The 25005-nt window shown below is 38.3% G+C and overlaps 1 protein-coding gene across 1 annotated transcript in view; it reads left to right on the top strand.

Moving 5' to 3' along the window:
* Nucleotides 1-25005, top strand: part of RYR2 (ryanodine receptor 2) — a 689571-nt gene that overhangs the window by 298556 nt on the left and 366010 nt on the right. Inside the window, exons 9-11 of the mRNA XM_070568189.1 lie at nt 2152-2251; nt 2936-3032; nt 24250-24324. Coding sequence (XP_070424290.1) covers nt 2152-2251; nt 2936-3032; nt 24250-24324 — 272 coding nt within the window. The remainder of the gene's footprint in view (nt 1-2151; nt 2252-2935; nt 3033-24249; nt 24325-25005) is intronic.

The following is a 25005-nucleotide window of genomic DNA, read 5'->3' as shown; positions in this document are numbered from 1 at the left end:
TATCAGAGGCTCTTCAAGGCCATGGGTCCCACTCACTTCCCACAAGGTTTCTGGTGTACTAAAAATGAAAATCTCCAGACTGGTTTACACAAATGTCTGTATGTTTTAAATATTTACATTTAGCCTGTTAACTTTATTAATATGCATACCCAATCCAAAGTGTATACAAACTTATTTGCCGAGAGCATCTCTAAGTATATAAATGTGAGGCCCAGGCCAGATGACCCTACTGGCTCCTCAAAGCCCTCATCCCACGTGAAATCCCGTGTCTCCTGTGGAGATGCCCCCTGTCCTTAGGGCCCAGTACAATGAACTTGGTTCCAGTTAGGCTGGCTAATATGTTCTCTTTTTCAATCCCTATTGCAGTTTGATTGAAATTCACCTACATTTGTTAAATAGTGATTTGTAGCATTTTGTGTATATATTTTACCTTCTCTAATGGATTATAAGAGGTAGGGAATTAATACTCTGTTAATATTTAACACAGTTGCTTTATACATAGTATATTTAATGAACCATAATGAGTTAACAAATGATGATAATCGATTTATTATAATATAGCATGAACTTTCACTTGAATTCAAAAGTAAAAATATAAGCATTGGCATTTCGAATCATTTTCTCATGGTTTGGTAAAATCTGTATGGTTTTATGGAGTTTTCTGTGTGTGTGTGCTGTTATTTTGGCTCAGGTCATTGAAGTAGGAATATTTATGAAATAATGCAAATTCTCTTTAGGTTTATGCCACTTCGATTTTCAAGGTTCGCTTGGCTTCTGCATGTATTTATTGAAAACACCGCTAGATGCGAGGGACACGGTTGTGAACCTGTGTCAGATAGCTTACAAGAGGGAGAAAGAAAAATACGCTGAACAATTACGTTGTGTGAGGATTGCTATGAAGTAAATGTATTTTTTCATTTGTGGAAGCAGATAGCATATGATTTATTTGTAAATAAATACTTTTAACATATTGGGGAAGAAATTAATCGATAAAGGAATCTCAGATGAGAGTTTGTGAGACCGCCAGCCTGAGGTGAAGCAGTGGTTATGAAAAGGCAGACAGCTGGTTGAGATGAGGAGAGGGGTACAAGCAAGTTATTGCTAAATCTGATGCAGCAACTGGTAAACTTTTAGTCTTATTGACTGGAAAAATTATTGATAAGATAACTACATATATGTCAAGGTCAAAAATTTGTTTGGTTTTGTTTTTAAGAGACAGATAGTGAAATACTTATCTTTTGCTGGTGCCTTGAGAATCATATATTTAGGTAAAAGAGACTTTTAAGGTGTCTAAAGGCCTGTCCAGGGAGTACACCAGGGTGACTGCTTCGTGCTGTGATTGTTCTTTGTTTAACCAGGAGGTTGGATTTCTGGGAGAGTTCTAGTACAATGAAAGTCTTTAAAGGCTTGGACTGTCATCAGCTTTGGAAAAAGTGTTGCAGAAACATTACAGGAACATTGGTGATGTTTACTGCGATGACTCCAAGAAAACAGGTGGTCGTTCTAGGTTGTGTTTGAAATTCTGGAGGCAGCCAAGTAGTGACTAGTAAAATAACCAAGGAATTTGGGCTGTACTCATCATTTTGTTTTTCTTATCATTTGAGAGCTCTATATTATGGCTCTCAAAGATATGAAATATTTTAATACAGTTTATTGGCCTGGTCTTAGATAGCTATTAGGAAATACCGCCATCTAATGGCTATTATATCAAATTGCAGATAAAAGTTCCTAAAGGACCCAGTAGATCTCACCTACTTCATTGTCCAAAAACTGTCACAGTGTGATATGTAGAAAGCTTAATTATAATTTTAATGGTAAGTGCCCACTGTCTGTACAATTTTGCCCATCAATAAGGCTTAAAACGAAATAGTCTATTTTAACAAATAAATTTATTTTAGTATATTCCTTTGTGTGTTTTCTGATTAGTAGCTTGTTAGTAACTCTTAGAATGAAGCTGAAAAATACCTCAAGTCAAACAGAAACTCTAATTTTGTTTCTGCTAGTCCCTTCATTTTTCAGTGACAGGATTAAAATAGATGTTCTCTATGGACATTTGCAAATCTGCAGTGTTAAGTTTTCATTGCCAGAAGCGCTTCTGTATTAAGACTTACCGAGAGCCTGAAGCGAAGCCTCCTTTTGCCTCCAATGCAGCACTTGTCCTATGGCAACGGCAGCCTACACGTGGACGCCGCCTTCCAGCAGACTCTCTGGAGTGTGGCCCCAATCAGCTCGGGAAGCGAAGCAGCCCAAGGTAAAAACTCCACTTGGATTAGAGGGGCCATCCTTGATGCAGAGTTGACAGTCATCTTTGGGATTGTGATAACAAGCTGATGGTTAATTAGAGTTTTTTGTGTCAAACTATTCTATGATGCGGATATATGGTATTTAAGAATCTCAGTTAAATTGCTATGTAAAAGTGAAGTTTGTGTTAAGATTTACCTTTCCTTATTTTTACGCTATGGTCAGTTTTAGTTTATTTGCGTGTTTTATGTGCTGGCTTTCTAGGGTTATTTTCTCCAATGTTTTGGCCTCAGGGTCTTGCTCAATTAGGCTGATGTCAAGATTCCTCATCTTCTTGGGTGAATGACTTAGAGCTGGATCACAATAGTGTTCATGCATCAGGGTTTCCCTAGAAATATCTGCATTTGTTCTGATTAATCTCACTTATGTAGCTTCAAATCTGAGCCTATCCATGCTTGTATGTTTAATGGAGGATCTTATGGGGTTGAGGTTGTGTTTTCTAGTGGGAATTCTGCTAACTGTGGGACTCAGGAACCCAGGGCTCAGAGGTAACAGGCAGCTGGCACCGTGCATCGCTGTGATTTTGGTCAGGTCCTTAAGCCTTGCTAGAGTTCTGTTTCTCTAAGAAAATAGAAGATTGGACCAGATGGTCTGACCGTGGCAGTTCAAATGTGACTGGTTTCAATTCCTACAGGGTATCTGATTGGCGGTGACGTCCTCAGGCTGCTGCATGGACACATGGACGAATGCCTCACTGTCCCTTCCGGAGAACACGGTGAAGAGCAGCGGAGGTTGGTACTAGAGCCCAGGGCCCAGAGCCTTGCATTGTCTTGCCTTGTTAGAATTTTCTAAATGAAGGATATGTCTTTCAATAAACTGAATTTATTGGCTTTCACAAAAAAAAGAAAAAAAGGATATGTCTTTCAAACCGTTAGCATATAGAAAGCAGGCGCCTGATAGTCACCTGTCCACTGACGTGATCCATTCGTTAGCTTCTGTAGGAGTTTTTCTCATGTTTTTATTACCTGTCAATAGAAGTGCTGAAAAATTTGTGTAATTAAAACATGGTAAGAAGCATTGAATAAACTGAGTGGAAGGAGTGAACACATTAAACTAAACTACTTAAAACTTCATTAGATGTTCGTTAGTTTTGATAATTCTCTTTCTGGAATGTTTATTCTCAAATTTAGTTTCAAAGTCAGAGTTCTGAAATTGCACAAAAGTTTAGCACCTTTTTCTATTACCTTTCAATTACTGACATAGATAATAAAATTGGCCACTTTCCCTAATAGTTTGTGTGATTATAATACCTCTCTCATGTTAATATCACTTGGCATTGGGCCAAGATTGAAGTAGTCTGGATTACTAAGGAAAATGCACAAATAATACAAAAGCATAAAAATATTTAGGATCTGAATGCTCTGCTTTGCCTCATGAATTAGTGTATGAATATAGTAAATTGAATCCATAAATAAGAGACTACTGTGAGAGAAGGCATTGTCTAGGAGGCCAGCCCTTGGTGCAGTGGTTGAGTTTGGTATGCTCCACTTCAGTGGCCCGGGTTCGCAGGTTCAGATCCCAGGCTTGGACCTACTCCACTCATCAGCTATGCTTTGGCAGCAACCCACATATAAAGGGGAGGAAGATTGGCACAGGTGTTAGCTCAGGGCTAATCTTTCTCAGCAAAAGAAAAAAAAGAAGAAGAAAAAACAGAAGGCATTGTCTGGATGATTTATTATATGTTTTAAGTCTTTTAGTGGACATTTCTCTTAATACTAACATATACACTTAGGTAGCTACTATTTAATAAATATTTATTTTTGTTATTTAAAGAAAGATATAGGAAACATTTAGAAAGTTCATAACCATTAAACTAGCTGTTTAACCTTGGGAAAAGTCGCTCTGAGACCTTGGTACTAGTCTTACCTCTCTCACCAGGCTAGATGTGGCTTGTGAGGAAGAGTGAAATGCAGAGCCTGGAAAAATTTCCTAAACTGCTTTTAGTAGGTTAGGAAGAAGACGTTGATGGTGTTGATAGAGTTTGTGTTAAAGATGAGGGGGAATTCAAAACGCCGTTGATTTGAGGAATTAACTTTAAACAGAAGAATAAACATAAGACTGCAAAGGATGGCAGTGCATTCTGGGAAAAGCAATTATTCTGGAATGATGAGGGGCAGGAGGGGAGAAAAGGTGGAAACTAGACCAGAGAGGGTAGTTTGGTCAGCTTTCAGAGGGTCCTTAGTGCCATTCCTGTAGGCTGGCTTTCACGCTGAGGTAGTTAGAAGGAGTGGGGGTGAAATGGTCAGATCTCTTTTAAAAGAATAGCTCTGCTGGGCAAGAGGAGCTTAGATCGGAGGTGGAGAGAGTCTGAATCAGGGAAACCAACTAGGAGAAGGCTGTTGTAGTCATTCATGTGGGAGAAAATGAGCAACCTAACCTGGAGAGTGGCCATCAGAATGGAGAGGACCATCTGGACCAGGGACATTTTAGGTCAGATTGTCTAGTTTAGGGATAACCTAGATGTGGACTGTGAGAGAATGTGTGAAATCAAGTTTAATTTCTTGTTTCTGACTTGAGCAAAGAGTGTTGGTGCTAAGGATTGTAGGAGATGGTTATATTTGGTACAAAGGACTGAGTTAAATTTTGGACACTGGTGGGTACAGAGGGTCTATGAGATGTCAAGCAGGAAATTAGAGTTTTTTAGTCTCTAACTTAGACAAAGCTTGGGTGGGATATGAATCACAAGTGTCCAGGGGATAGTTGAAGGAATGGGAATCCTAGATAGAGAGGGAGGCATTGTGATTAGGCGGATGTGTTTATCAATTTGGGCATTGCTTTAAAAAGGCTGCAAAGCCTTGGGATGGACTAACCAGAGAGGATGCTGCGGATGGAATCCTAGAGAACGCCGATATTTAGGATATGGACAGGTGAAGAAGTTAGCTCGAGAGTCAGAATGATAGGCACGTGGAGAACCAGGGAAGTTAGTCCTGGAAGCCAAAGGAAGTTTGGGGTGTAGATGTGTTCCGTGCTGTGATGTACTCACATAGACTTAGGAGTAAATAGAGGCCATGTCGTAGTCTTTTGGGTCTTCAGTCTCTGACTTGTCCAATGGAACGCTTAGACCAAGTGATTCTTAGAGCCCTTCTACTCTTTTCTACAGATGCTGTAGAGATTTGTAGTTAAGGGAATGGGCTCCAGAGCTACGCAGACCTGGGGCTGGGCCTCGGCTCTGCCGCTTACTGGTTGTGTGACTTGTGTAGGTGACTCAATTTCTTTAAATGGTGTTTTTCTCCACTTTACAATGCAGCTTAAATATTAGCTGCTGCTTCACGGGATTGTTGTGAAGATTCAATAAGAAAGTGAGTGTAACATACTTGATGCATATCAAGAGATCAACCAATTTTTTACTATTGCTATTGTTGTTGTTATAATCATTATTGTTTAGGCAGAAGAGCAGCATTTAGTCAGCTATGGGGAAAGTTGGGGACCCTAGGCGTGTGGATGAAGTGTGGTAGAGTAGACTATGGAGGAGGAGAGGCTAAACTCCATGAAAGAAAATCCTCTGTTCTTTTGAGTTGAATGGAGTGGTGTGTGGTGAGGAAGGACTCCCCAGTTTTGCTAAGGTTTAAAAGCCAGAAATGGATGACCAGAGTTTTTGTTTTAATAGTTGGACATTTTCATTTTCAAATGAGAATATTTGGTGTCAGACGATCCTAGATTTCCTAGGTAAGCTCACTGTCAGTGACTGTAGTTTTCCATTTCTGCAGGGCGTTAGAGAATCTGTAAGGTAAAGAGGTGTTTATTGAATGCGGCACTTATGGAGAGGATTTCCTGCTAATTCTTTAGATAGCTGGTTATTATTGCAGGGAAAACTAGGGGAAATTTCAAAGATGTTTTAATATTGTTCTGGACCCACTCTCCCATTGCATGCATGTTGAAGTCCGCCCACCTCCAATATTGTTCTTGATTTAATGTTGATAACCTCTGTGTCAAATTAATTTCAATATGTATTCAGATCAACATATCAGCTCTTTCTAGGTAGTGATGTCAGTAAGAAAACAGCCGTTTGTGCCCTTTGTACGTCGTGTTTACATGAGTGAAATTAGATTAAAATGGATGTCAGATCATGACTTGAGGGAGAAAAATGAATCAGAAATAGGCAGCAGGAGCCTAAAGGACGTTGCTTGAGAAAGAAGAGTTATATTTGTCTTGATTACACAGTGAGATTGAGCAATTATTTGCATATAATGATAAAAATAATTCCTTACATTTCACATACATAGAGCACTTTATTATTTCAAATCTTGCTAATATCAGTGTGGAGAAATTTCTTTATCTCCCTCTGTTCTCCTCCTAAGTCATGTAAGTGCCTTAGGCGACTGGGGAAAGGCACAGGCAGCGTTTCTTTAATTGATATGAATCTGTATTGGGGGAGGAACACATAAGGATAACCTAAAAAATAGATTTTGATTTAATTTAAAAAAACAAGTAGAAATAATTTGACCTTTGGACAGTGATTTGAAAGCTGGAGAAGTTCCAGGGAAATAGGTAAAAATTTCTTGTACCTCATAGCTCTTTGCTGTAATTATGATCTGGCTACACTCCTCAATGGTATCCTGTCACTGAAGTTAAATACTTAAAGTCAAATCAGGTTTCTTATAAGAAGAAGTGGGAATGATTGAGGAGATGGCTGGAAGTGACATTTACTTCTAAGTAATTCAGGAACATGTTGGTCATAAGCGCTGTGTTCCTAAATGGGTTTGTCCATCTGCCTGTACCGCCTTTCACTGAAAGTTATTGAATATATATATAACTGTAATTTTAGTGATTGAAATTGCAGTTCAACGATAGATTCTATAACTCTAGATACCGATGGAGTTATCTTTAACTCCCTCTTCATATTTAGATTTGTAGGTGTATGTGGTTATCTGTACATTCTCATGAGAGTATTAATAAAACTCTTAGAATGAAGAGCATATCGTGTCCCTTTCATTTAAGTAGAATTGAATTGGAGAATGGAGAGTGAGGTCTACCAAAATTAAACTAAATATCTATTTCCCCCCATACTTCCTGCTCCTGTTGCTTTTATGGATTGATTTCTGACATGCTCGTGAAAGACAGCATCAATATTGTTTTATTCTAAATTTCTTGAGATTTTTTAAGGAAGACATATGGCTCTAAAATTACTGGTATACAGCTGGTCTAAACAACAATAAAAGTAGTAAAAATATAATATATAGAAGTTGTAAGCACTTGGGTGAAAGGGAGAGATGCATTATTGAGCATTAACTGTAGAATTGTTCTGTCTTAGTTCTGACTCAAACTCTCGGAATAGTGTGATAGAATAAATTAAGGAGAAACAGGTTCTGGTACTTGGCAAGGGATTTGTCAGATGCAACACAGTGTTTTAATTATTGCTTTAAAAAATTAAGCTTTCATCTCGAGGCTGGAAATTTGACTACCAATTTTTAATTCAAGCATGAAATATTTTATGTGGGGAGTATTTTCTGTTCTAAATTCTGTCTCTGGGTTGCTTCTTCTTATTTCTGTCCATTTTTATGTGAATGTAAATAAAATATCAACAAAGGCATTTCCTTTATATGTACACACACTTCTGGATTAAATGTGCACTATCTGCATTAAGTATGCCATACGTTTAAGTTAACAAATTTTAAAATGGATAAATTAGGGGACTATTATTTGGAATTATTTTTTAGGATCGCTGATTTAGAAACCAGTATTAGGGGAACATTTTTTGAAAAGCGTTACTTTTGTAGTAGAACAGATTTTGCCACATAGCTCATAAGTAGTTGTATTCATTCAATAAAAATTTGTGGAATGGCTATCATGTTCTGGGTGCGGGGTTTATAGTGGTTTATACAAAGATAGAAAGTCTCTTTTCTTAAGGAGTTTACATTCTAGTGGGGATATTTGACAATAGAAACATAAATGTGCTTATTTATAAATGTGCACACATACCTATGCGCGCATAGATAAAATAACACTAGATGGTGATCAGGAGTATGGAGAAAAATAAAGCGAAGAAGGGAATGGAGAGTGTTCATGTTTGTGTGTGTTAGAGAGAGAGACCGGAAGAGAGGGCTTGTTCTGCTTCCATCTTATCAGGCATTACTCTTGGCGTGTACCTGCTCTGTCTTGTTACTTTGAAAGGCAGGACAATTAAGTCATTGTTTCTGACAATATCTGGAAATAAATGTTACATTTGCCTTCCAGAATGCGACTCAGCAGGCAGAAGCCATGCCGTATATATGCGGGACAATATATTTGCCTCCATGCCCCTTTTAATATGATGACGATTTAATGAGCTTTAGTTGTAAATAACTGATCAGACATGACATGAGTTTCAACTAATGAATTAAACGTCCCTCATTCTGGCTTAGAAGGAGATGCATGGTTTGTGTCTGTGTACACGATTGGGTGACTCATATCCTTGCAGGGTTTGTATGCCCTCAGTCACCCTCTAGGAGGAAGCCTATGAAGCTGCTCTGTTGTGCTCCAAATGGTCAAGGATGAAGTTGTCCCATGCTGGCTTTTCTTCCTTCTCTTCCCCTCTATGTCCTTTGTATACCTTTGCAGCATGAGTCGGGAATAGGATGGATTTGCTAAACAGTTTGGATCGAGGAACAAGTACATACAGGAGAACTATTTTCTCTGCTTTGCCTCTTCTCCCTTGAGAGGGCTTTACTCTTTCGCCCAAACTTAAACTCGCTGCTGATTGCAGAGAACACAGTGGCCTTGCTTCAGCCTGCGTCATTTAGCAACCTGCCTTGACCTAGGCCACACTCTCAAGGTATGACTGGGCTAGGATGCACTGTTTTCAAAAATACAGCCATTGAAGGGAGAGGATTAAAAATATTTACAGGAATCGGAGCCATTGGATTTCAGTAAAAATGAAAAAACAATGGAGGTGTGTGAGTCACTTAAAGTGAGTGAATTGAAAAAGAGATGATAGATTAAAAATCAACGTTAACAAAAAAAGAGACCTCTAGTTATTTTCTCAGTGAAAATTTAAGACCATTCTTACTTGTCCACGTTTTCTTTATTAATCTGGATGCTTGCAATATCTTTCAGAAAAAAAAGAAAGAAAAGCTTCCTCTTCTTTTTAATTTCCAAATGCCTTTGTGGTTGTATCATATTCTGCATGAAGAGAAAAGTGAAAGTAACATGTATTTTGTTGTTTTCTGCTCTCGTCCTATTTACGATTCTTTGAATATTGATTTGGAGTGTAAAGATATTATTGTTTTTGATCCATGATGATTCATTTACATTTTATACAGATGTGTCAGCTCAAAACATACCTGTTTCCCCTTTTGCAGCAACTTGAATGGTAATTTTGTCGCAGACCCACCCCTCAGTAAATAGGTGATGCCTCTTTAAATGCTGTTTAGGCGTGTGCTTGACCTCTCTGTTCCTGTGAAGAGCTCCCGACAGCTTGCTCTAGCACCCACCTGACGGCCCAGCTGCTCAGCCCAACACTCCCATAGGCGCTTACAGAGAAGACTGTTGGAGAAGCAGAAATTCTACTGTGAAAGTGTGTAAACTAAAACACTTTGAATTTCACTCTGCAATAACCTTTTAATCCTGGTGGGTCTGCTTTTCAGTTGCTTCCACTCAATTGCTTTAATGCTTATGGAGGAACTTGTGTATTCTAGGCATTTTGGTGTGTGCTGGGTTTGAAAAATGAATGCGAGCCAGCCCCTGTCTTGAAGGAACTCACACTCTGTTAAAACCTCAGCAACGTTATGATCAGGAGGAAGTGAATGTTGATCTGGGAGAGGCCAGTCACAATCTTTTTAAGAATTGGATTGTAGAAAACACATCTTACCATTCCCCCCTTCGCCGTCTGGAGTCTGGTGCTACATTAACACAGCTGAATGTAATCTGGTTGAGGCCATGTTGGTGGAAGGACTGTCTTTAACTGCCCCGCACAAATGGCACTTCCCACATCCCACCATGTGTTATCTTCATTGGTGAGCGTGTTTACGTCTTCTGTTCAGTTTTCAGCCGGGGCTGTGTCATTTATTCTTGTGTATCTTTTACATAGTGATGTGTATATTGGAATCTGCACACAAATGTTCGTTATTTTGTATTCGTGAAGGAAATAAATGGAGAAAATAAAAGTCACACATTTCGTTCTAGGTTGTTTCAGGAGAACAATGGGATGCCTGCATTGAGAACCACTCTGGCTAACTCCGAAGGGTTTGAGGTCCCCCATTTGTATTAGTTTGGTGACTCCTGAATGATTGTTATCTGCTTGCAATTCAAGGATAGGAAGAAAGCCGTCTTACTAAGTCAGCATACCAACCTGAGGGAGCAGAAAACTGTTTTGAGGCCCATGAGTCCCAAAACAGTTGGCTAAGAGCATTGTCTGTTGGAGGCGCCTGACTTCAAGTCACTCGACAGGGAAGCGTTCCTATTCCCATAGCAGGAATCTGAACCTTGAACATAGTGATTTTCTTTGAAATTGGGGGTGGGGATGTGGATATTTTTGACAATCTGATGTATGTTATTGATTTTTCTTAGACAATTCCCATGCTTGGCAACATGCAAAATTCTGCCTGTGGGGTAATTTTTGTGACCTTAATTTATGTTTTCGCCCAGTATTTTCCGTGTTATTCCACCTTCAAGCGGTTATCAGTCCCTGTGCTTTCTCACCTCAGGGGAGGTCTGAGACTTGGCAGAAAACTCAGGGTTTCTACAAGGCACTGCCCATCCTGACTTTTATTCCTGAAAGACTAGGTCCAAGGAGGTTGTTATGCTTTTTGTCTTGGACAGACGGGAGAGAGAGAGTGCCTCTGACAGAAAAGAAGAAAAGGAATTTTCTTCAGACTTAAAAGACTTTCATGGGGCTGGCCCCACGGCCGAGTGGTTAAGTTTGCGTGCTCCGCTGTAGGCAGCCCAGTGTTTTGTTGGTTCGAATCCTGGGCATGGATATGGCACCACTCATTGAGCCACACTGGGGCAGCGTCCCACATGCCACAACTAGAAGGACCCACAACTAAGAATATACGACTATGTACCGGGGGACTTTGGGGAGAAAAAGGAAAAAGATAAAATCTTTAAAAAAAAAAAAAAAGACTTTCGCATGGAGCAAATGGACACCCATAGGAAAAAGAAATGAACCTCCACCTAACCCTTACACTTTATACAAAAACTAATTCAAATAATTGATCATGGACATAAATGTAAAGCACGAGGCTAGAAAACCTTTTGAAAAAAATCTTTGAGATCATGAAGTTTTAAAACTTGACTTCAAAAGCATGTCCATAAAAAGAAAACATTGATAAGCTGGACCTCATTAAAATGAGAAGCTTTTGTTCTGTAAAAGTCCATGTACAGAGGATGAAAAGACAAGATACAGACTGGCAGAAAGTATTTGCAAACCACATGTCCAACAAAGGAATAGTATCTAAAAATATGTCAAGAACTCTCAAAGCTCAACAGTAAAAAACAAACAATCTAATTAGAAAATGGACAAAAGGCACGAGCAGCTGTTTCACCAGGAGGACCTGCAGATTGCAGGTGAGCACATGTAAGGATGTTCAGCATCATTAGCCATTATGGAAATGTAAATTAAGACCGTGGGGAACTGTCACTACACTCTTATCAGAATGGCTAAAACAAAAGCAATGTGGATAACCAAGTGCTGGTGAGGATGCAGAGAAGCTAGATCACTCATAAACTGCTTGTAAAATGGTACAGCCACTCTGGAAAACATTTTGGCAGTTGCCTTAAAGACTAAACATGCACTACTGTATGACCTATCCATTGCACTCCTGGTGTATAAATGAAATCAAAGAAATGAAAACTGTGCTCACACAAACACCTATACACAGATATTTAGTGTAAAGCAGCTTTATTTGTAATAGCCAAAGACAGGAATCAGTGCAGGTGTCCTTCAACAAGTGAATGTTAAACAACCTGTAGGACAGCCATAGCATGGAATATTACTCAGCACTAAAAAGGAATGGCCTGTTGATACATACAACAACTTGGATCAATCTCCAAGAAGTTATGTTGTGTGAAAAATGTAAATCCTAGAAGGTTACATACTGTATGATTGTATTTTTATAACATTTTTGAAATGATAAAGTTTTAGAGATAGGGGACAGATTAGTGCTTGTCCAGGGTTAGGGAAGCAGGAGAGGGGTGTGAGAGGGAGGTAGGTGTGGTTGTAAAAGGGCAACGTGAGGGATCTTTGTGGTACAGGACCTTCCCAATGGTAGAGATCCAGGAAGTTACACAGATGGTAAAATAGTACAGAATTTAATACACACACACACACACACACACACGAAAATAAGCAGAACCAGAGAAATCTAAGATCAAGAAGTTGTGTCAAAGTCAGTATCTTCATTGAAAAATTATTATACTGTAGTTTTCATAGTATCAAGGGAAACTAGACAGAATGTTCAAGGGATCTTTCTGTATTATTACCTACTATGTGTGTGAGTCTATAGTCACCTCAAATTTTTTTCAGGCATTCTCAGAGACTGAGAGGGAGCAGAGTAGCACATGAGTCTGGAGGAGAGTAAATAGAACTGAATGGTGGTTCTTGTATTGTCTTGGAAGTGGTAAAATGACTAATTAGATTGTATTTTCATAAGTTAAGAACACGTTGTAATCTTTTGAGTAATCACTGAAAATGTAGTAAAAACATGTAAACTTTAAGGAGAAACCAGAATACTACTACTAATAATGATAATAATAAAATACTTAATCCAAAAGAAAGCAGGAAAGTTTAGAAGGAGTAGGACAAATAGCAGAAGAATGAATTCTGAGGTGGCCCACAAGATCCCCGCCCCCTGCTGTACATGCTGTGTATAATCACCTCCCTTTTTGTGGTGTGGGACTGTGAATAGGGTGGACTTCACTCCCATGATTAGGTTACATTATATGACAAAGCTGAAAAGATTGAAAATGTAACTAAGGTTCCCAATCAGTTGACTTTGATTTAATCAAAATGGAGATTTTCCTGGGTGGGCCTGACCTAATCAGGTGAGCCTTTCATAAAAGAGACTGAGCCCTTCCTGAGGTCAGAGATTCAAAGTGTGAAAGAGATTCTCCTGCCAGCCTTGAAGAAGTAACCTGCTGTGTTGTGAGAGGGTCTGTGGAGGGGGCCATGTGGCAATCTGAGGGCAGCCTCTAGTTGCTAAAAGCAGTCCCCATCAGGCAGCTGGCAAGAAAATGGGGACATTGGTCATACAACTGTAAGGAACTGAACTCTACCGGTCACCAATGAGCTTAGCTGAAGACCTTGAGCTCCAGGCAAGAACACAGGCCCAACTAACATTTTGGTTTCAGCCTGTGGGACCCTGAGCAGAGAACACAGCTATGCTGTGCCCAGACTTCCAGCCTACAGCCTGTGGGGGTAATAAATGGGTGGGAGGTGGACAGTAACAGGAAACTGAGAAATCCTGGATGATATCACCTCAGGAATGAGGATATATGGGAAAGAAAAAGACTGATCCTGTGTTGGAGAGATCAGCAAAGAGTACTGAGAAGCAACAGCCAGTGATGTCAGAGGAGCACGTGGAAAGAGTAGTCTAGAATCTCAGCGAGAGAAGATTTTCAGGGGAGGGAGTGATTAGCTGCGTCAAATGCAGTGCTCGCCTCAATTCATCCATAGATGCACGTGCCTTTAAAACTCAGTGTCTTCATTCTTTTCTTTTCTCTCTCTCTTATGGCTTTGACCGTGACCTTCATGAGAATTACTGTCAAGTCCAATGTTTTTGCCACGTACTCATTCTCCTGAACCTCTGTCATAAATGTTCAGGTCCTTACTGGATATCGCTGCCTGAATTTCGTTTGGGGCTGCAATTCGAATGTTTCAACCTTGTGTAATTCTTCAGAGATGTTTTCCCTCTTAGAGTCCATAACTTGGTTGTGCATACCAGTCTACTGTGCTTAAAACTTTGCTTTTGCCTTCCTTTTTAATCAATAAACTAAAGCCTTGGCCTTTAAGTCCTATTGATTTTATAGCTGAGACTTCTTTCCTGTTGGACTTCCTTCACTTTTAAGTGTGCAGTTTTCCTGTTTACTGTGGTTTGATGCCTTCGTTGCTCTCGGTTCCTATCCAGATGCCTTACCACGGGGTTGAAGGCTTTGTGTGATTCTCGTTCAGGAAAGCAGGTGAGGAATCTTCCTTCACTTTCTCTTTTCCTTGATCTCTTCACCCCCTTTGTCAGCCGTTCAGGGCTATTCTTGCACTTTAAACAGGGAGTACGATTTCAAAATTGTACGTGCTTTCTCACTCTCTCTGCCACGTTATCTGAAATACCCTTGCTCCTTTCCTTGCCTGTTGAATTCCTACTTGGCATCCAGAGTGAGCCCAAGTATCGTCTCCCTCATGAAACCTTTCCAGAGCTTTTCCCAATAATTATTCTCTTTACTCTGCCCCTCCCTCCCTCCCTTCCTCCCTTCCTTCCTTCTTTTCTGCCTTCCTTCCTCCCTCCCTCCCTTCCTTCTTTCCCTTTTATAGTAGTTTTACCACACTACCACATAGCCTATTTTTTGGTTTCGCTTTGTGTCTTACCACATCAAACTGTACATTCGTGAATGCTAGAAACTTGATCTCTTCTTTCTTCTAAAATCTATAACCAAGTGCCTTGAGTATGAAGGATAAGTAATTAGTGTTTTTTTTCCACTAAATATAATTGTGCTTCTAATTTGCTTTTATTTGTATAAAAGAATAGAAAGATAATAGTTCTTAATATTATTTAATTTTATAATATGTACACATACAAATTTTCATCCTTTCATCCTTCTTTTGTAAAGAGAAGCCCCAAAAGTTATTTGAGATAGCTTGGTATTATTTTGTCATTCTGGAGAAAGAAAAGCATAAAAGGGCTAAATTTTACAACCATTCTCTTCTTTTTCCTCCTAATATTTTCCTAATATATTTATGCCTAATAGATTAATATTTGTTGAGCTTGGGGCTATTTAATGATTTTTAAAGAAATTAATAGGACTAGGCCCAGTGGCCTAATGGTTAAGTTCAGTGTGCTCTGGTTCGGCGACCTGTGTTTGATTCCTGGGTGTGGACCTACACCACTTGTGTGTCAGTGGCCATGCTGTGGCAGCAGCTCACGTACAAAATAGAGGAAGATTAGCAACAGAGGTTGGCTCAGGGTGAATCTTCCTCAGGAAAAAAGAAGTTAGTAGACTTCATTTTTGGAGAAGTTTTAGGTTTACTTTGAAAAAATTGAGCAGAAAATGCAGATACTTCCCACATAGCCTTCACCCTCCTTCCCCTACAATTTCCCGATTATTAACGCCTTGAGTTAGTATGATAGTGTGATACTTCTGTGACAATTGATGAGCCAATATGGACACATTAGTATTAATTGAAGACCATAGTTTTTTTTAGGTTCACTTTGAGTGTTGTATATTATATGGTTTTGATAAATGTATAATGATGTATATCCACCCTCATAGTATCATAAAGAGTAGTTTTGCTGCCCTAAAAATCCCCTGTACTCCACCTATTCAAGACTATCCTTTTTCCAGTGAATTACCTTTGCTCCTCTGTCCACGGTCGATTGACTGTATTTGTATGAGTCTATTTCTGGGCTCTCTGTTCTCTTCCATTGATCTATTTGTTCTTTCACCAGCACCACAATGTCTTCACTACTGTAGCTTTGTAGTAAGTCCCGTAGTCGAGTAGTGTCAGTCCTCCAACTTTGTTCTCCTATAATATTGTGTTGGCTATTCTTGACCTTTTGCCTTTCTGTATAAAGTTTAGAATCACTTTGTCAATAACGGATTAACTTCCTGGGATATTGATTGGGATTGAGTTGAATATATGGATCAAGTTGGGAAGAACTGACATATTGACAGTATTGTCTTCCTGTCCATGTTTGTGGAATATCTCTTCATTTATTTAGATATTCTTTGATTTCTTTCATCAGACTTTTGTGGTTTTTCCTCATGTAGATCTTGTACATATTTTCTTAGATATATGCCTGAGAATTTCTTTTCTTTCTTTTTGGTGGTACTATAAATGTGTTTTTAATTTCAAATTCCTGTTCGTCACTGGTATATAAGTAAGCAATTGACTTTGTGTATTAGTCTTGTACCTTGTAACCTTCTTATAATTGCTTCTTAATTTCAGGAGTTTTTGTTGTGGTGGTGTTTGATTCTTTGGGACTTTCTACATAGTCAATCATGTTATTTGTGAACAAAGACAGTTTTATTTCTTCCTTCTCAACCTGCATACCTTGTATTTCCTTTTCTTGTGTTATTGCATTAGCTAGGACTTCTATTACAATGTTGAAAGGGGTCATCCTTGCCTTTTTCCTGATCTTAGGGGGAAGGTGTCTAATTTCTTGCCATGGTATATGATGTTAACTGTAGATAATCTTTAACAAATTGAGGAAGTTCCCCACTATTCCTAGTTTACTGAGTTTTTATCATGAATGGATGCCAGATTTTGTCAAATGCATTTTGTGTTTATTGATATGATCCTGTGGTTTTTCTTCCTTAGTCTGTTGCTGTGATGGATTTTATGAATGTTGAATGATATTTTAAATTAATGAATTTATATATACAAAAGGATAAAAGTAATAACTTCTGCTATATATTTATACTCAAACAGTACATTTCTTTTGATAAAAAAAATAGTGGTAGTTCATATGGATACCAATTATAACTTTTATAATCTATTTCATTAAGATTAAAAAAACATTTTTCAAAAGAGAATTTAATTCTGTGGCCCATAATTTATTCATTGAACATTAAATTTGGAAAAATGAAGAATTCTGATACTATTTTTTGTATCTTTGCAGTAACTAAAATTCATTGCTGTGGCTTTTTCCTTTTTTTTTTTTTTGGCCCTACTGAATTCTGCATAAACATGTCATAAGCATTTTAATTGGCAAGGCAATCTTCAGAGGCTGGTAAACCACTCTTCTCTATTTTTAACTTGTATAATTGATTCATTATCAAAATTTGACGTGACTGATTAAATTTCCTCTTATTATTGTTGTTCCCACTTCTGTTGTTGAGCACTTGTCACACACTCTAGTCTCTCTCTGGACAAAAATGAAACCAGAATGTGTTCAAAAAAGAGAACTCTAAGAGCAGCATCTTTTATCCTCATTCCTTTAAAGTCGTTTGGTAAGTGTCAAAACAAAAAAAAAATAGAAAAAGCAAGTAAGTTCATTTGGAGGAAAAAAATGGTGTCTGTGGGACTGCAGTAATAATTGACTCCATAAGCAATTTAGTGTTAAAATAATATGCTAAGTTCTTTAGGGTTTCCTTATGTTGAAAAAACAAAAGTAGATTGAAAATGCTGTAATTGTTCTTTTTGTAATTCACATATATGACAGTTCTGTTGTTCATACTTCACTGATCAAACTGAAGAGTTTTGAGCTGAGCCAGGAGCTCTGAAACACTGTGAATTTATCTGTAATTACCCTGGGAAGAAAAACAAGGAATTACTCACAATGTGGATATTGATTCCAGATTTAGAAACATCATTCAAGATAAATAAGTTAAATTTTCTCTCAGTTATTTATTGTGATATTTAATTTTCTGTGTCAACTTCTCTGGGCCACAGCGTGCCCAGATATTTGATCAGACATTATTCTTGGTGTTTCTGTGAGGACGTTTTAGGATGAGTTTAACCTTTAAATCAATAGACTGAGTAAAGCAGATTGCTTTCCCTAATGAGGGTGGGCCTCATCTAATCAGTTAAAGGCCTGAATAGAACAAAAAGGCTGACTCCTCCATGAATCAGAGGGAACTCCTCCTGCCTGACTGGTTTTGAGCTGAGATGTCAGTTATTTCTTGCTTTTGGACTGAAACTGAAACATGAGCTCCTCTTGGGTCTTGAACCTGTCACGTTTCGGACTAGAACTACACCATTGGCTCTCCTGGTTCTCAGGCCTTTGGACTTGCATGGAACTTACACCATCAGATCTCCTGGGTCTCCAGCTTGCCAACTACAGATCTTGGGACTTGTCAGTCTCCTTAATTGCATGAGCCAGCTCCTTATAGTAAACTCTTTCTATATAATTATATATATATATATATATATAAAAAGTTTTATTGGAACATAGACATGCACTTTTTTTAAAAAGAATTGAATAGTGTAACAGAAACTGTAAGGCCCATGCAACCTAAAGTTTTTACTCTCCAGCCCTTTACAGAAAAGCTTGCCAGGCTCTGCTGCAGACCCCCTTTCGTGGTGGCACTGAAAGTCTTGTATGGGCTGTCAGTCCCCACTGTCCTGGAGACATGCAGCAATCCTGTGCTGAGAGCCAAAGGTAGTGTGACAAAGGTGACTTCAGAAGTAGACTTTTTGCAAGAGGGAGCAGGTGGTTAGGAAAAGAAATATCTTTTTAATTCGTATAATGTATACATTGTTTTCAGAGCTCACATTTTCTATAGTGTCCTTTTACTTGCAAAATGTATTACAGCAGATGCCAAAAAAAGTCATATGGGTTTGTATGTGAATCACGTTATTTGATACATAGAACTGCTGGAAGCAAGAGAAGTATGTAGATCATGGCTGAAAAGGAATTCCAGAATCCGGCCATTGTATTGTAGGGAGAGGCTAGCAAGGAGGTGGTTTGAGGTATGGCTTTCCTACTTATGTTGTGCAAGCAATTTTATAATTAGGGCTTAATATACCTTTGAATATAAACAGGCATGTGATACTATTGTCAGTTCAATTCAACAAACAATATGGAGTCCTTAACTCCCTCTATGGAAACATTGATCATAACACCTCCTGCGCCTCCTCCTCCATGTCCCCAGAGCTACTATTTGCTGTGCAAGGACTCTTCCACGTTTTTTGCACGGGCTCTATCATCCTTTTCTTCTTCACAGTAACCAAGTGACAATTAGCTTCATTTGACATAGGAAGAAATGAGGCACAAAGGAGTTAAGCAACTTTGCGCGAATTCATACACAGAAGTGACATCTTCAGAAAGTTAATAACAGTCAAATGTGGGAGTTATTTATTAACTTCCTGGGGCAAAAATGTGAGCTGTGGTGCCATCGAGTGACGGAGCTCTATGGCAGTGCTCACGATGAAAGAAAGTAGTTTCATTACAGGGGGGAGCATTCTCTTTACAATGTTGAATCTTTTATTAATAATTTGTTTTATGATTCTGCGCATAAGTCTTCTAATTGGAATTGTGTATCCGTTAAATTTTCTTATAAATATATGCCAGACTGTCAGGCTGTGAAGAGCTTGTAAGGACTTGTGCTTTTATTAGTATGTGAAGACCAGTTTTCTCTGGGTCTCAGATTCTGAAGATGAACTATCCTGTCTGTCAAACTGCCTACTTTTTACTGAGAAATAAGTAGTTTGACAATTGAGATAAGACTTGGTATTTTATAACCCAAAATACAAAATAGCTCACTACTTTTATTTCAGTGGACAGTATTATAATACTTTATATAAGTGGAATTGATGACATAATAGGAAGAATTTGTATTTATTAAAAGAATAACCTTAAAGGGCCTCTTCAGGCAATTTTGTGTGATCAGCCTGAAATATGAGTTCTTAATGAAGTGTGTTATATTGGGGGATAATGTGTTGTGTAGACATAGCTTACAGTGTAAAGCCTGGGATTTTCCCCAGTACTGTTGAATAAGGCACATGCTGTTGGTTCTTAGATGTACATATTTAACAAATTCCTGCTCAGTGAAATTATAGGGACTGAGTTTTTCTGCTTTATGAGGTGAAAGAGTCTAAAAAAAATCTGTTACGAATAATATCAGTGTCCCGTTATTTTAACCCCTTTCCTTTTTCTCATTAGCTGTGACGTTGTTTTGGTTCATTGCAAAAACAGTCTTCATTGCGCAGAGAGCTACACAAGTGCTTTTGTGTTTTCATATCCATTTGAATTTGACATCACTGCTGCCATTCGCCCTGAAATCTCCTGTGATGATTAGCTCAAAAGGTGCTATTGCTATGGGTCTGCTTAACTTCTCAGAGAATCTTTCTACCTTCTCGGTCTTGCTGTTGGTAAGGGCGCTTGCTATGAAGATCATCATTTAGTTGTAAGAGTTTCAATATGGTCGCTAATACCATTTGATAAATTGTTGGTCTTTAAAACAATTGTTTTCCTGGACTCTGATTTGATACTTGAGAAACAAGGCAGGGAAAAGGGACCATCCCTTCTTAGAACAGGTGTGCTTCTCCAGGTGGACCAACTTCTAAATAAGTTTGATTGCCCGTAGTGTCGTTTGCAACGGACTGAGATCCTTATTCTATTTAGCATCTTGTTATTGTGATGCCAATTTTCAGACTGAAATAGCCCGTGAAGACTTGATTAGACAACCACTGATGTTCTGCACAGGCCTTGTACTTATATGGGGAAATTCCGTATAACAGCAAAGATTCCGCAGTTGGCAACAAAGCATTGTAAGCAGTCATCAGATTCTCTACAGCTGCCAGTGAAGCATTTAAAAAAAATAAAGAGAAATAATTAAAAGCCAAAGTCCCTTCAGGAGACAAATATTCAAGAAAGTCACCCAGATAAAGCTAAAAGTATTTCAGGTAGGAAGGAGGATCCAGCTTTCCTTTTGAGTTTATATTTGTGTTTTTAAATATTAGTTTCCCCCTAAATTAAAAAGATCATTAGAGTTCTACTTATATAAATAATAAAAGCTCATTGTTGAATTCAATCAATAATGGAAACGTTCTGAAAGAGAGTGAAATATTTGAATGGTAATTCTTCATATCGTTCATTATGTATAGTATATATAATTTTGCATAAACATACTATTTGTATCTTAGAATCCATTTTATTTTATTTTCAAGATTAATTCCTAAATGCCTTTTCTTATACGATTAATGTTAATAGCTTGAAGTTCATTATTCAGCCACTTTCTTCATGCTCATACAGATATTTCTGCGTGTATACATCCCTACGTACCTACATATATAATAGATTTATAATGATTTATTGTTGTACAGAAAATGTATATTATTTACATTCCTGCATCTTATTATCTGACTTAACAACACGTCATGGAATCGCTTCCTCTTTTTATTTTCTCTTGGCTTATTGTGTTCTCTGTTTAATTTCTTTAGACAACTCTTTAGTTCCTTCGTTTTCATTATTTCTTCTTTAATAATTAAGGAATTGCAGGCTAAAACTTTTCGAAGTTTACCTGTAAATTGTAGATTTGTTATGAAGTGTTCTCTTCGTTACATTCTAATAGTATATAATTTCTGTTTCCTTTTTGACCTGTGATGAATTATTTAGGAGAGTTTTAAAATTTTCCAAGTTGTTAATTTTTTTCATCTTTTTAGTATTTCCACATTTTATTGGTTATGATCAGAAAATGTTATGAGTAAATAGCTTTACTTTTACAAAAAATCTGATAAAATTTTCTTTATGGCCAAGTACAAGATCTTTGTTAAAGGTTTGATTGATTTAAAAAATCTGTATTTGTGTGTATCTATATATATATGTATGTGTGTATATATATGTATGTATATACACATGCACATACATACACACACACATTACATCTGTATTTTGTCATTCATTATTTTTCAAGTATATACCCAGAGATTCTGATTTAACTGGTCTGAGAATTGTCTGTGCCTTGAAGTTTTTAAAGCTTTCCAGGTGATTCTAATATACAAACCAAGGCCAAGAGTTACTGACCTAATGAGATAATGGTTCTAGTCTGTGGTTCTCAGAATGTGGACCAGCTGTGTCAACATCACCCTAGACCTTGTTAGAAATACAAATTCTTGGGTCCCACCCCAGATCTACGAAATTGGAAACTCTGGGGGTGAGGCCCAGCAATCTGTATTTTAACAAGCCTGCAAGGTGACTCTAATACTCACTAAAGATTGACAGCCACTGATCTATATCGGCGGCTTAACATTAGGGGTGATTTTGCCCCCCAGAAGACATTTGGTAATACCCAGAAACATATTTGATTGTCACAACTAGGGCAGGGGGAGGGGGACAGCTACTGCTGGCATTTACTTGGTAGAGGCCAGGGATGCAGTGAACATCCTGCAATGCACAGCACAGCCACCCACAGCAAAGAATTGTCCAGCCCAAAATGTCAGCACTGCTGCTGTGTAGAAACTGATCTGGACCATGGTTTACAAACCTTGGCTGCCCATTGCAACCAGCTCAAGAGCTTTTAAAAATCCTGACTCCAGATTTGGTTTAATTGGTCATTGGTGAAGACATAGCATCAAGATTTTTAAAAGCTTATGGCATGATTATATCCACAGCCACAATGGAAGATCACTGCTGTGGACAGTGGTCGTTGATGCACCTAAAACCCTTAGGTTGTAGTGAATGGATCAGGATGATCTTGAACCTACTGATCGATTTAAACATAAAAAGGTAGACAGTAGTCATCATTACCTCCTGATGTGATGTAATAGGAAGTACAAAGCAACAAATTCTGAAATGATCATGAATCAAACTTGAACCTGCCTAAACAAGCTTGTAGGTTTCTAGATCTAACTACCAGTTTAGAGGTACATGTTTCAAAAAGCCCGGGGAGGATGTCATCAGCAAAGTCCAGAATGTAGAATGTACTCCAGGACAAATGATACGGGTTTTTTTCAACAAGTAAATGGCAAGGACAAAGAAGAGAGGAAGGGGGATCTGTTCTAGAATAAGAGAAATTCATGACACCTAACCAGTTTGTGTGTCTTGCTTGGATCTTGATGTGAAAAGACATCCAAAAAAAAGACATTTTGGGGACAATTGGGAAAATTAGAACACTGACTGGATATGTCATAAAAACTAATTATACGTATATACTCTAGGGTTTTAGGGTTGTATGTGGAAGGGTAACTTGAGATTATAGGTAAAACAAGATTGGCCGTGTGTTGGTCATTTTTGAAGCTGTGTGCTGGGTGTATGGGGGTTTATTATAATATCTACTTTTATGTGTATTTGAAAAGTTCCACAATAAAAATAGACTGAGAAGGAATATCTAAGAAGGGAAGAGGAAAAGCAGGTGAGAACAGTGTTAGAAAAACTGTCAAGACAGTAGGAGTTTCCACAGTGTTAAAAAAAAAAAATTTCCATTGGATTTGGGAACATGAAGGTCATTTCACGGCCTTTGTAACATCTGTTTCAGTGGAGAAGTGGGTCTGAGTAAGATTGGAGTCACTGAGAACTGAGAGGAGGTGATAATGAAGCAGAGAAGTGGAGGGCAGGAGAGGAAAACAGGTCAGACATGTTATTATATTTAAGACAGGACAGGGTTATATGTGTTTGAATGATGAAAGAGATCCCACAGAGTGGAGAGATGGTGAGTACTTGGGAAAGAAATGGTGTGTGCATAAGCTTTGGTTTCCTTAAAGCAATCTCGAGGAGTGGATGCAGAGACGAATTTGGACAATGTATATAAATTCCTTCACCTCATGTCTGGGCATATTGACAAATTGTTATGAGAGCTTTTGAATTTGGGTATGTATGATGTACACCCAAAGAAATTTCTTTTTGTGTGAGTGTGTGACTTTTTTGTTGATATTTATATTCTTGGTGATATTCATACTTTTCTATCTTTTATCATTTTGCAGATTGTTATATTAAAACATTAAAATTAATGTGTTCTCACATTTCTTTAAAATGTTTTAAATATCTAGAATAGAATTTAGAACTGCAAGTAATTATATGCGTATGTTGAAATAATAATATATTAAACTACATCTAAAGTCTTAGCTGAGTACTTTTATGGACCTAAGTTAAGAGATGGGTGGGGGAGAGGGAGAAGGAGAAGGAACGAATGGGATTAGAGGGAGAAAATAATGGGAGAATATGTTTAAAAGTCAGATGTTTATTCAGGGCAAACTTATGTTGATCACCATTATTGTTATTTTGATTATTTTTATTTCCAGCTATATTGTCTCCTTCCAAAAAGTATGACTTTAACAAGTTTATCCAGAGGCTTTCAATTGCTTTTCTCTTTTAATTGGCTTGAAAAATTGAGTCCAAGAATGAAACACGTTAAAATTGGTTTTTTTTGTTGTTTTAACAGAACTGTTCATTATGAAGGTGGTGCTGTATCTGTTCATGCACGTTCCCTGTGGAGACTAGAGACGCTAAGAGTTGCGTAAGTAGAATTTCTAAATACAGACTAATGCGCCAAGTGTACAAAATGCTTCTAGTGCTCTTGACTTGCTAACGACTACAGTGAACAAGCAAATGAAACACTGAGGAAGTGGTGGAGAGATTCTCTCATCTTTTCCTTTCTATTTGTTTCATTTATCTTTCATTAGCCTAAATTCACCAGGTGGTAAGCGATAATTTTATATAATCTGCTTTTGTCTTTGACCTCGTTTGTTTTTGTGGCATCGTCTCATCCCAGTCTGTGCATCTCCTGGCAGAAGGTGTACTGGGACAGAGTGATGTAAGGTTTGGACACAGGACAGATTGTTTGCAAGCCTGTCACACATTTCAGGTCTAACAGACCGTTCTGCCACAGGCCCATCTACGTGAGCAGTGTGGGCTAGGTTGTCAACAGACCAAATAAAAGACCCAGAGACAGCGAATGAGTCATAAGGGTTTATTGGGAGTTACATACAGGGAAGGGCCAGTGGTGGCCGACTGGATGACAGGCAATGTGCACCAGCTACCACCCCAAGAGAAGCTTGCTTACGTAGGCAAAGGAACAAAGGCTGCGTGCTTGCCAAGGGGGACTGTCCCTGTAGGACCTGCATTTCAAGGAGCAGAACCCCCTTCCCTTCCCCGGGAGGGCCTCCTTGTTCCCTTAGAACATGAGGGTCTTTGCGCT

Source organism: Equus przewalskii, chromosome 1 (assembly GCF_037783145.1).
Source record: "Equus przewalskii isolate Varuska chromosome 1, EquPr2, whole genome shotgun sequence".
Classification (NCBI taxonomy): domain Eukaryota; kingdom Metazoa; phylum Chordata; class Mammalia; order Perissodactyla; family Equidae; genus Equus; species Equus przewalskii.
The sequence above is the reverse complement of the archived record's forward strand: the minus strand, read 5'-3'. Positions and strand labels throughout refer to the sequence as shown.